Below are 13,728 nucleotides of genomic sequence, written 5' to 3' on the forward strand. Positions count from 1 at the left end.
AACCAAATGAGTTTTAAAAGGAAGTATAAAATTGGAAAGAAAGAGACATTTCCATCAATTGTATGTAATATTTTAGCTGCAATAAAGAATGAAAAAGTAAAAAATGGAATTCTTGGATTTGAGATCTACATACAATTGATAGATTTCTACACATCAGCATATAACAAGTAGAAAAAAAAATATTCCATACTCTAGAGAAATAAAATATAAAATATCCAGGAACATTTCTATTTAAAGATATGGATAACTTAGGAAAACTATACAATGGTTTTGAGGGCTATAATACATATTAAGGAACATTTGAATAGAATGAGAATTATATGGGAACCTGAAGATATTACAAATGCCAATTCTTCCCAAGTTAAAAGATGCATATCTTGCTTTGATAAGGGATGATGGCGCAGAAGGAATAGTAAAGATATGAGATAGAAAAGGAATAATACCAGCACTGGAATGCTCTGCCGGCCACTCACCAAACTTTGGGAAATTTACTTAACACTTAGTTTTATAATGTAAGAAAATATGAGATTATCACCAGAAGGATAATAAGAGTATCTGACACATATAGTGTTTGTGTCATGTGAGTTTACAAAGTTGTTTACCATAGTGCCAACTACACAGGAATTACTCTGTGTTTTTTCTCTATCATGTGAGAGGGAGAAGAAAGATTTAGGGGGTTCACACTAAGATGCAAGAAAGGAGGCATAATTATCCTCCCTGCAGGAAGTATTTTTGAGAAAAGGAGCTAATTCTGTATCCTGTCCTAAGAGAGGAGATGAAGGTAATACAAACGTTTATAATTAAAAACAAGGGAATGAATTCCCAAAGGCTAAACATTCATTTGTCAATAACAACAAAGATTTCAACTGTGTGTTAGGTGCTCCTTTTTAATGATGGAAATATAAAACCACATATATATCTCCTTTCCAGTAACCCACAATCTCACTGGACACATATGCTATTCAGACCAGTACAAAGAGGTAAGATAAATAAGCAGGAGAGACTGTATATAAGCTAACACCAAAATTTCTGCTGAACATACTTCATTTTGTAAGTAATTTTTGTGCTAAGAATTTTATAAACATTCTTTCATTTTATCTGTACAATATTAATTTGAAGAATGTGGTACAACTTTACTTTTAGGGTTAACAGACTTGAGGCAGAAGGAGTTGTTACCTGTCCCAGCTCATTGAAAATAGTGGGAAATAGTGAATAAAATGTATTATATTTTAGTTTTTTTTTTTTATGTCCTTGATGGAGAATGGGATTGAGTGGGAGAAAAGTGGCAGATGAGAATAGGACATAACTGAATGATTTGAAAGGCATATTTGGGCCACATTCTCTTCTCTTTTAATTATCAGAGCTTACAGAGATTGAGCCTCTCTAATCTGAAAATCCAAAATGTCCCCAAATCCAAAACTTCTCGAGCATTGACATGAAATAGTAACACCTTTGCTCTTTGATGGTTCAATGCACACACACTTTGTTTCATGCACAAAATTATTAAAAATGTTGTATAAAATTACCTTCAGCCTACGTGTGTAAGGATTATATAAAACATAAATGAGTTTTGTGTTTAGACTTCGGTCCCATTCCCATGATATCTCATTATATATATGCAATTATACTAAAGTCTGAAAAATTTGAAATATGAAACAATTCTGATCCCAAGTACATTGGATAAGGAATACACAACCTATAGTACAAAATGCTTTACATTTGCCATGTGATATTTTAAGACATTTACATGCAGTTTTAAAATGTTTTGTTATAATGCAAATCAAAACCACAATGAGATATCGCTTATCTCCAGTGAGAATCACCTTTATCAAAAAGTCCCAAAACAATAAATGTTGGCATGGATGCAGAGAGATAGGAACACTCATACACTACTGGTGGAACTGCAAACTAATACAACCTCTGTGGAAATTAATATGGAGATACTTCAAAGAGCTACAAGTAGAGCTACCATTTGATCCAGCAATCCCATTACTGGGCATTTACCCAAAGGACAAAAAGACATCCTATAAAAAAGACATCTGCATTTGAATGTTTATAGCAGCACAATTCATAATTGCAAAGATGTGGAAACAACCCAAGTGACCATCAATACATGAGTGAATTAATAAAATGTGCTATATGTATACCATGGAGTTCTACTCAGCCACAGAAAACAATGGTGATATAGCACCTCTTGTATTATCCTGGATAGAACTGGAGCCCATTCTAGTAAATGAAGTATCACAAGAATGGGAAAACAAACACCACATGTACTCACCATCAAATTGGTATTAACTGATCAGCTCTTAAGTGCACATATAGTAATAACACTCATCGGGTGTCAGGCAGATTATAGAGGGGAGGAAGGTATGGGTACATACACACCTAATGGTGTGGGGTGTGCACTATCTGGGGGATGAACACACTTAAAGCTCTGACTTGTGTGGGGCAAAGGCAATATATATAACCTAAACATTTGTAACCCCGTAATATGCTGAAATAAAAAAAAATTAAGAACAAATAAATAAATAAATAAAATGTTCTATTAAAGTTCAAATAATCAAAAAAGTTTATTAACAAGCTTGTTGGCTATACAGAGTTTATATAAAATGCTATAAAATATTACCAGTGCTTTTGAAAAGCAGTATGACTGTCTCTGATCATATAACCCTTGTGGCCTATTTTGTAGGTAATCATTACTCATTCCAGTATCGCTACATTTAAAAGATTTGTCATGTGTATGTTTAAACTTCATATAATAGAATTTACAGAGATGCTCCCCTGTGGTCTTCTTTGTTCATTCAACATTCTATTTCTGAGACTTCACAATGCTACTACTTATAGCTATGGTTATAAATCCTATTGTCACTACACATTCAGATTGTATTTTGCTCATAGAAATGGTTGATACGCTCATTTTTGCTAGTGTGAGAAATTTTTTGTTTCCTGATTAGTCCTGGTACAAAAGTATAAAATTAGTTTAGCAACCACAGTTGATTAATATATACAGTCTGACATTGTTTCATATTATGCTTCACTTTTTTGGGGGGGGTGGGGGTCTTCCCTTTTCATGCAAGAAAAAGCCGATGGTATGCAACGCACTGCATGACTTAGGCATTGAAATGGCTTATCTGTCTTCATTCTTAATAGCTCTGACACTTGGGGCAAATTTCTAATCTACAAGATAAAGAGATTAGGCTCATCAAGTCTAAGATTCATTGCAGTTCTAAATTCTATGCTTCAAATTTTTAAGCTGAAAAAAATTTTAACATTTGAGTACCAGTCATACTAGGAATTTTTCACTAGATATTTATTATGTGTCAGACACCTAAGTCCTTTATTAACTCAATAATCCTCATAATTCCATGATGAACAAAATGAAGAAGTAAGTTGCCCAAGGTTGTCCACCTGGTTGGAAGTGGAGAGGCTGAAATTTTAACTCGGTTTTTAACCTGGAATTTGGAACCTGTGCCTGTAACAGTTATACTACACTGCTCCTTGACATCTTGTGAGCCAGACACCACGCGTGACACTGGGGAAATCTCTGTGAGCAAGTCATAATGATGATGAGGGAAGGATGGGTGGCCACTGAATATCTTTTTTTTCATCATCTCACTCAGTAACTTCTTCATTTCTGACCATGGTTTTTATGATTTCTGGGTTACCATTGCTGTGGCCATGTCCACAGTATCACAGTGTCATGAAATCTGATGACTCCTCTTGAGAATTGGTAAGATTAAGATGCACAAAAAATTAAATGTATGTACCATACCATCTCCCTTACAAAGTGATGGTGTTTATTTCAAAAGAAACAGTGTACATTAGAGAAAATAAATAAAAATAAAAGCAGAAAATTACAACTAAGGAAAAATATAATGGCAGGCAAGGTCTAATGCAGATTACAAAAGGGTGTACCTCATCATGTGAATAGTTTGGAGACGTTAATATGTATCCTGAAAAAATAAAAAACAAGATGTCAAAATTTCAATCCATTCCAGAAAACTGCTTTTTGTCTTACTCCTCCCTAGGGGGCTGTGACTCAAAATGTTCTCCTTTGTCTGGCAGGAAATAGTCCTGAATAACCTGGAGTTACAAAAAATATTCCACCACAGATCCATTTTTGTAAGAATATATACAAATACCTCTTGGAAGCTGTTTTATCTGAAATACATTTAGTATTGTCTACATCCTGGATAACTTACACTGAGCTTCACAATCAGGTGTACTATTCCTGATGTCAACAAAGTAAGCACACTCTGTCACATATACCTTACTAACCTAGAAGAAACATCTATTTTTCTCATGAGACACAACATTTGTTTTTTTTTTTTTTTTTTTTTTGCAGAATTGTATTAATTAAATAGTCACATAGACCTTAACATAGAAGATACAGGGCAATGCAGTGTTCAGTATTTCATCTATATCACTAATAAGTTGCTACAAATTTTTGATATACCCATATCTTGCCACATGCTCAGTGACAGGGCAAACTCTAAGAAGAGAATTTCAGTATGTGGGTGTGAAAGGGATTGTGAAGCAGTGAAGGGAGGAAAGAAGATGTGACACAGATAACTGTGCATTCACATAAGTTCATCCTCAACTAATCATAGTGATGTAACTGAGAACATGCAGAGAGACATGTGGGTTTTACATTTGTTAGCCAATCCTGTTTCAATATTGCTTCATTCAGTTGAGTTCAAAAGTTATATGGTAGAAATATCTAGCTGATCCAGTAGAATTATTCAACCTTTTATGTCAATTTAGTGACGAGGGGGCAGAATGATTCTCAAATGTGAAGAACACTTTGTCAACTTAAAAGAAGCACAGGTATGGGCTAACTTGATGAGATAGCTTCTTTCTTGGAGTCGTGGTGAGGACAGACTAAAAAAATCATGGTGGAAATCTGAGGTAATACAATCTTGTTTGGAAAAATTGGAGTATTACAAAATTTGATAAGAAAAAAGTAACTGGGAAGCCTATGATATGATGTTCAAAATAAGTGTCTCCACAAAGTAATTTGAGATGAATTATTTTATAGAAGTCAAATTAGTTGTATAAATACTAGAAATTATCGAGGCAATAAAATGTCTTTTCCCTGACTGACCTTAAAGCCTACTTTCTCTTACAACTAACATAAGGGTACTCTGTGATAGGAAATCACCTCCACCCCTAACCCCCAGGAGATCCCAGAGGTACTCACTTCTGATGCTCGAGAATTGACTGGACCTGGATCTGAATTATCAATAACCAGATCTAGCCACCTTTTTGATAACCATTTGTCTGATTTATGTATCTCCCTACCATGAATGGAGGGAATTTAGGCCTGTTCCTCCCTTCATTGCTGATTTACTAAAATGACTTTTCTTTTAGAAATTGTTACTCTCATCTCATGAGATTCACATAATGAGATTCTTTCTCTACATTCCCAGCTCTTCAGGGGCACTTTTTGGTAGATTAGTACTCCCAGGTTGCAATCATTCTTAAATTAAAATTTAAAAATACTTTTGAAGTATCCCAAGAATGGAAAAATAAGCACCACATGTACTCACCAGCAAATTGGTTTCCCTGATCATCACCTAAGTGCACATTTGGGAATAACACCAATTGGGTATCGGACAGTGGTGGGGGGTGGGGGGAGGGGATGGGTGTATACCTACGTGATGAGTGCGATGCGCACTGTCTGGGGAATGGACACGCTTGAAGCTCAGACTCGGGGGGATGGGGAGGACATGGGCAATATACATAACCTGAACTTTTGTACCCCCATAATGAGCTGAAATAAAAAAATAAAAATAAATAAAATAAATAAAATAAAAATAAAATACTTTTGAGTTTTTCCCTTTCTTACCCACAATATGATTCACAATTTATGTAAATAATTAAAACTTTACTATCTCCCCATTTAAAAAATTGTATTCAGACTCATGAGGCTGATTCAAGATTTTACCTCCTCTGCAGATTTATTCCAACTCTCTTGCCACTTCGAGGTTGCTCGGCATTTTTTGTGGTTTTAGTGTCTTCATAAAAATGTGATGCATGAACAAATGAGTAAAAGTACATCCCTGTCTAATTATTCTATTCACCAGGCTTGTCTTTCTATTTGTGACCTCATTTCTTATTGCCTGGAATCACCTCCCCTCATGTATTGACTTTCTTCATACATTTGTTGCCTCATACAATAACACATAAATGCCACAACAAACAAGGAATACAACTTTAAATTAGGAAACTCTATCTATTCCTAAAATCTATGTACATTTCTAATTTTTCCATGCATGTTCTATTTATTGCATTTCATTTTGTGGGATTCATATGTAGAAACTCTTTCTCGCTTCCTCGAAGCTTTGCCAAATGCCACCACATGAGTGAGGTTTTCCCTGGCTACTCTATTCAAAGTTGAGCACTCCGATGCAATTCTGACACTCTTGTTTGACTCACTTTTCTCCATGGCATTTATCCTCTTATGACATAAATTGCCTTATATGTCTGTCACCCTTTGATCCCACTCACTATGACCTGTATGGACAGGGGCTTTCTTTTCTTTTCTTTTTTTGGGTTACCAACAGTCACCGGCATCCCTTGGTTTGTAGGTGCATCACTCCACTCCCTCCCTCCATTATCACAGGGCATTCTCGAGGTGTCTCTGTCTTCATATGGTCATCTTTGTTATAAGGACATCAGTCATATTAGAAGCCCAATATGAAATCATCTTAACTAATATTTCTTTTTATATATTTAAGGCAGAATTTTTCTTTTTAATTTTTTATTACTTAAAAGTATTACAGGGGTACCAATGCTTTGATTATATAAATTGCCCTAGTACCACCTGACAAGCATGCCCATCCCCCAGACAGTATGCACCACATCCATTAGGTGTGGATTTACCCATTCCCTCCTCCCCTTTCCCACCTGCCCGAGACCCTATGAATGTTGTTTCCCATATGTGCACGTTAATGTTGATCAATTAGTACCAATTTAATGCTGAGTATATGTGGTGCTTGTTTTTCCATTCTTGTGATACTTCACTTAGAATGATGGGCTCCAGCTCCATCCAGGATAATACAATAGGTACCTCATCATTTTCTATGACTGAGTAGTGCTCCATGGTATACATATACCACATTCTGTTAATCCACTCGTGTATTGATGGGCACTTGGGTTGTTTCCACATCTTTGCAATTGTGAATTGTGCTGCTATAAACATTCTAATACAGATGTCTTTTTTATGGAAAGTCTTGTTTTCCTTTGGGTAGATGACCAGTAATGGGATGGCTGGATCAAATGGTAGTTCTACTGTTAGTTCTTTGAGGTTTCTCCACAGTACTTTCCATAGAGGTTGTACCAGCTTGCAGTCCCACCATTAGGGTATGAGTGCTCCTATCTCTCTGCATCCATGCCAACATTTGTTGTTTTGAGACTTTTTGATAAAAGGCTATTCTCACTAGAGGTAGGTGATATCCCATTGTGATTTTGGTTTGCATTTCCCTGATGATTAGAGATGTTGAGCATTTTTTCATATGTTTGTTAGCCATTAGTCTATCTTATTTTGAAAAGTGTCTGTTCATGTCTTTTGCCCACTTTTTCATGAGGATGTTTCCTTTTTCTTACTGGTTTTCCTGAGTTCTATAGGATTCCAATTATCAGCCCTTTATCAGATGTGTAACATGCAAATATTTTCTCCCATTCTGTAAGTTGTCTATTTGCTCTAATGATAGTTTCCTTGGCTGTGCAGAAGCTTTTTAATTTGATCAAGTCCCATTTAATTATTTTTGTTGATGCCGTGATTGCCTTTGGGGTCTTATTCATAAATTCTTTCCCTAGGCCAATGTCTATAAGAGTTTTTCCAACATTTTCTTCTGGAATTGTTAGGGGTTTTTATGGCTGCATTTCCACACAAGTTCAAATGTCAAATATCTTTTCTATAGCCCATAACTTTGGGCTATAGAAAAAATGGCCCAGGTTTTAGATTTGCATAATTGAAAAACCTTTTCTCTGTTTCCCTTTGTACTATGTAGGATATTTACTATAAATTGTAAACCAAATACTCTAAACTGTCCAGTAATAAACATACAGTTTTGTTTTCTGTTTTGTTTCTTATTCTTGATTTCTATTATTGGGCTGGCCACATGCTGATTGGAGCTGAATTTCTTTATCAATTTATCTGTAAAAGAATTCTGATATTTCAGGCATTATCTATGTGTTTTTTGAAACATATTCTTTTTATAAAAACTCATCAATCATACAATATTATTGTTATTCTAATTTCTTATTGAGAAAAAGTATTCATAGAAACAAAACTTAGGACAAGCTCCACAATTTCAAAAATGAAGTAGTGTCAACAGCACATTATTTCTTTCTAATACTCTACTTCTTAATCATTTTCTTTCCTAATCCTGCTCCTGCTATTTGATCATTGACCTATAGAATTTACCATGATCACATGCTTTATAAGTTACTGGGTAAATGTTTACCAAATTAATGAACCGGTTTCACTTTTAGTGGTACTAGCTACATAAAAAAGCTTGCTCATGATGGTGTGGGGGAACCAAACCTTCAACTCTGACTTCATCCTGCTGGGAATCTTCGATCACAGCCCCACCCACACCTTCCTCTTCACCCTTGTCTTGATCATCTTTGCAGTGGCCCTGATGGGGAACTCGGCCATGGTTCTCCTCATCTACCTGGACCCCCACCTCCACACCCCCATGTACTTCCTCCTCAGCCAACTATCCCTCATGGACCTCACCCTCATCTGCACCACCGTACCCAAGATGGCCTTCAACTACTTGTCTGGCAGCAAGTCCATTTCTGTGGCTGGCTGTGCCACACAAATTTTCTTTTATACATCACTGCTTGGCTCTGAATGCTTCCTGCTGGCTGTCATGGCTTATGACCGCTATATTGCCATTTGTCACCCTCTAAGATATACCAGTCTCATAAGCTCCAAAATCTGTGGACTTCTGGCTGCCTCCTCCTGGCTCCTGGGCTCTACAGATGGTATCATTGATGCCGTAGCCACATTTTCCTTCTCCTATTGTGGGTCTCGGGAAATAGCCCACTTCTTCTGTGACTTCCCTTCCCTACTAATCCTTTCATGCAATGACACATCAACATTTGAAGAGGTTCTTTTCATCTGCTGTATAGTAATGATTGTTTTCCCTGTAGCGATCATAATTGCTTCCTATGCCCGTGTTATTCTGGCTGTCATTCACATGCGGTCTGGGGAGGGTGGGCGCAAAGCTTTTGCCACCTGTTCCTCCCACCTCACGGTGGTGGGAATGTACTATGGAACAGCCTTGTTCATGTACATACGGCCCACTTCTGATCGTTCACCCACCCAGGACAAGATGGTGTCTGTTTTCTATGCCATCCTCACTCCCATGCTGAACCCCCTCATCTATAGCCTCCGCAACAAGGAAGTGGCCAGAGCATTCATGAAGGTGTTAGGGAAGGGTAAGTCTGGAGAGTGAGCTGCCTAATTATCTTCATGCTTTTCTGTCTGCTAAATTCTTCCTTCTAATGCCCCTCTTTTTTCCATTTAGTCCTGAAGATAGCACTCATTGTATATGTATATTTGTAATAACATATATATGGGCATCCATATAATTTATTCCAAAGAAATTATTTCAAATATTTATTGTTTATATTGAATTTCATTGTGACTACAATATAAGGCATTTCAATACGGACATTAGAATTTTTTTTATTATCAGGGATTTTATGTTACACAGCCAGGTAGCAAACAAAGCTTCTTTTCCCAAAGTATAAACTCACAACATTATTAGACCTCCTCAAACACACTCTTGAGTAAGAGTAGATGCACTGAGCTTGTATATATTTAGTGAGTATTTTATGGTGACATTTTCTATTTTCCCAGGCTCTTGGAAGATAGTGCTATAACTTCATCCCAGATGACATTTTAAAATTGCAGCTTTATTTGTTTCCGTTACAAAAATTTAAATTTCATTACAGAATTCCAGGTCCGAACTCTCTTTCTTGTTGTCAAAACCCATCTAAGCTCTATTTACTGATCCAGAGAGGACATTGATTCATTATTCAGACTCCCAGTGGATGGAGAATTTGTAAGTGTCCATAAATTAGATACTGATGCTTATAAGTTTTATTAATCTTTATAGGACTTATATTGAAATTCAGAATATAGGGAAATTTTTCTGCATTTTTTTCCGAGAGAAATGTCTTCTTATATAAGAATAAGTTTTTTATAACTCAGTTGCTGTCACTTTCCCTATAACAAAAATCACTTAATTTCAATTGCACAAATTTTATGTGAATTATTGATTCACAATAAGATCAAATCTTTCTAAAATTGCTTTAGCATTTCTGCTTATTGAATAGGATCAGAGTTTAGGGAAGAACATAAAATCCTACAATATACTTCTAGTCTTTTTTTAAATCATGTAATGAGAATTACATCCAGTATGTAGCTCAGTGGCTGAAAAGATATTTTGATGGTAATAAAGTCATAAATTAGGAAAATATTATTTGTACTCTATTACATGCCTAAAATAGATGTTATTTAACTTGAAATGAATAGTAAACCTGCACATGAATGAACAAATATGCTAATAGATATTAAATATTTTTATTATTAGGTCTGTATGTATATGGACGTCAGCATATATATCACAACTGTTTATGTAATATATTGGGTTGAAGTAAGTAAAGATTGAAAAATATTCAATGATCCTAGTTATTTTTCTAACAATTAAGCAGGAAAGAACTGTGTGATTATAGTTATTTAAAATCACTTGGCCAAGTTAGGAAATTAAATTTTGTAACATTTGCCTCTAATCATAATGTATTTAAGATTAATTTAAAATAGATTTATGTGTATCCATGTATCTATGATTATACTGAAATATAAATAGTTCAATTCAGACAAACAATGGAGTTTTTAAAATCCAAATAGCGATGATTGCTTTCTTCTCTTGCATTAATATTAAAGAGGTGTGTTCCCAAAGTTATTAATTTTTAAACTTATACATAATATTAAGTTTTCAAATTAACAGCAATTACAGATAAGGAAAGTGCACCTAGACACTATTTAAATTTATACTGGCCATGACAAACAGAAACCAGGCTCCTGTCTTTGTTCCCAATCTGACCAGTTCACAGCATGCAGGACAATACTATTCTACAGGGTGGTCTTTTACAACTTCCCCCATGAACTCACCTCTCCTTTGAACTCAATATTACTAATAATTTAAGATCTTCTTGTATCATTTTGTTTTGTTTATGTCAAAAATGGATTATAAATCTGTTGTGGTCATGGATTATATGGTATTTTTTTGGTGTTTTTAAAACCACTGAGAACAATAAAAATTGTTCAATAAATTATTATTTGTGAAAATAATTACCACGACTCTGACTACTGTGAAGAGTAACCTCTCCTTGCTGTTTATTCTTTCTTCCTTAATATGCCTGTTTCTTTGATGTTCAATAAAAATAGCACAGATTGTTACTGACCCATCGAATCTGTTTTTAAATGTAGAGGCTGTATCTCTTTGTGTTCAGGAAACTTTCTCTTGGTATCATTGAGAAATAGTACTCAGTCCATTTTCCCTTACATTTCCAGCCTCTGATGTTAATGTCATCCTACCCACCAAACTCCAACTTCCGTCAGTCCTGCTGATTATACATGCAATTTAATAGGTGAAAGTTCAAGATTATTTACAAATAGTAGGGCTTATCTCCTAGTCATAATGATGCCTAACAATTTTTTCTTTCAGTTTTTGATTTTGTCTACATATATAAGTGACCATTTAATATAGCTATTTATATTCACATCGATTTGGCCAACAAAATAATTAAGCAAAATATACAATAGGGTAAAACTTCAACATTGGTCTATTTTAAGAAACTTAAGTATGACACTAAGTTAATAACTCAATTCACACATATTACTTTGTATCAACTCTGTATCATTTTTATGTTTTAGTAGTTGTTTTTCAGGCTCCTACTTACAACCTTCCACTGCACACACATGCACACACAGAGTATCCATTATTTTGGGGTACTTGGATAACACTTTCATTCTAAAATCTTACTGATATTATTGGCCACACCGTGGTTCATCAGAGATAGCATTAGAAAGTTTCTATAGCAGTTTAGGTCCAACCAGGAGGCAGGAACTACACAGGAATTTACAAAAGGAGATATTTAACACAGAGAATGTTTAACTATAATAAAATGTAACTATAATATATAAGGAAACTCTCTGTACTACTAGAAATTTCTTGACATGAGAGAGAGTGCTCAAGGAAAGACAAAGTTGGAAGGGGTGCACAGTGCACTAGAGAAAGATACATTCATCAGTGAGGTTTGCTGCCTTAGCCAGGACAGAGCTTGTATAGTGATGCTGGGAAAACAACAAGCAACTTTTCAGAGTGCAGGCCAGGGAACAGGTAAGCAGCACCTAGTGACCTGGGCATACGGTCAAGTCCAGGTTCCAGTGTTGGCAGAGGGCATTCAGAGAGCAGGAACTAACTAGGATGGCAGCAGTGAACTTGCAGAAAGAAACATGTGACCTTCAGGCCACAGGTAGCCTCCTGCATGTTACACAGGGCTCTGTTTCTATGTTAACAGCTGCATAAATGGTATGTCCAGGCTGAGGTAGATGGTGTTCTAGGTAACTGCCAGGGGCAAGATCTACTATAAATTCTCACACCCAAAGCTCTCTCCCTCCTGATCTTCTCCAGAGATTGCAGGAAGTGTCTTCTTCCAGCAGTGTCCCTCTAGGACCAGGTACTGAGAAAGCTTAATATCATGTTCACTTTAAAAGACAAATGCTCAAAGAAATTTCATTGTTTATCGTAGAGCTTATATTAAAGGATCCATCTGGAGCTTAAGGGCAATAAATTGATAATTGACAGTCTACTGCTTTGAACACTCACCTTCTATGTGCATTTTTCTACACGTTTGAACTCTAAATAACAGTGGAATAATTATATATCTCTGTATAGCAAAATGCATTTATATTTCTTGCAAGTAAAGAAGTTCTCACTCTTTCCCAGAATAAAATGACACAGAGTCCCACAATCATTCTATGTATTGTGGACTATGTTAACTATTCATCAAATTTAGTCATGGTCTCACTGCACATACACTGTTACCTAAAGACTAAGCTGTAAAATTAATTTTCAATAATGCTTTTATAATTTTTTAAGTGGGAAGACAGAGAATGGGAAGTGAGAAGGAGAGAACAATTTGTATATACGTATAAACACTTGAATTTAACAAGCATAGAGAAAATACAAAAAGCTACCAGTCCTCATTTATATAACTGGTCTTGAGTTCATAGTTAATATCAATGGCTTCTTCCTTCAGTTTCGATTCCATATTTTTTCCTTCTGTCAGCACCTCAGCCACACTCCATTCTTTACCAGGTAAAGTGATCTAAACCTTCACCTCAAAGGTTCTGAGTCTTCAGTCATTCTGCTTTTTTTGGTATCCATGGTTTTACATATACTATATTATTAGACATGAAGATACTAAGAAGTACCCCAGAGAATCCCCTGGCTTTCTTCTACTTTAGTAGCAACCAGATTTTCTCCTTGGTAATCAGAATTAATCAGTCCACTCTGTAGACTGACCCCTCTTTTTGTTTACTGGTTCAGAGGCATGAAGACCAGCAAATGGTTGGATTATCAGTTTCATCTTCCAGTTCAGAGCAACAACAGCTGTATTCCCTAGTGGAAGCATTCCCCT

General features: G+C 35.7%; 1 protein-coding gene across 1 annotated transcript; it reads left to right on the top strand.

Moving 5' to 3' along the window:
- The first annotated feature begins 8,531 nt into the window (after positions 1-8,531).
- On the top strand, positions 8,532-9,470 carry LOC138382521 (olfactory receptor 2M3). The gene has a single exon (XM_069466990.1). It carries the CDS (start codon positions 8,532-8,534, stop codon positions 9,468-9,470), a length of 939 nt encoding a protein of 312 aa, XP_069323091.1.
- The last annotated feature ends 4,258 nt before the right edge of the window (positions 9,471-13,728 follow it).

Source organism: Eulemur rufifrons, chromosome 4 (genome assembly GCF_041146395.1).
Source record: "Eulemur rufifrons isolate Redbay chromosome 4, OSU_ERuf_1, whole genome shotgun sequence".
In the NCBI taxonomy this organism is placed as follows: domain Eukaryota; kingdom Metazoa; phylum Chordata; class Mammalia; order Primates; family Lemuridae; genus Eulemur; species Eulemur rufifrons.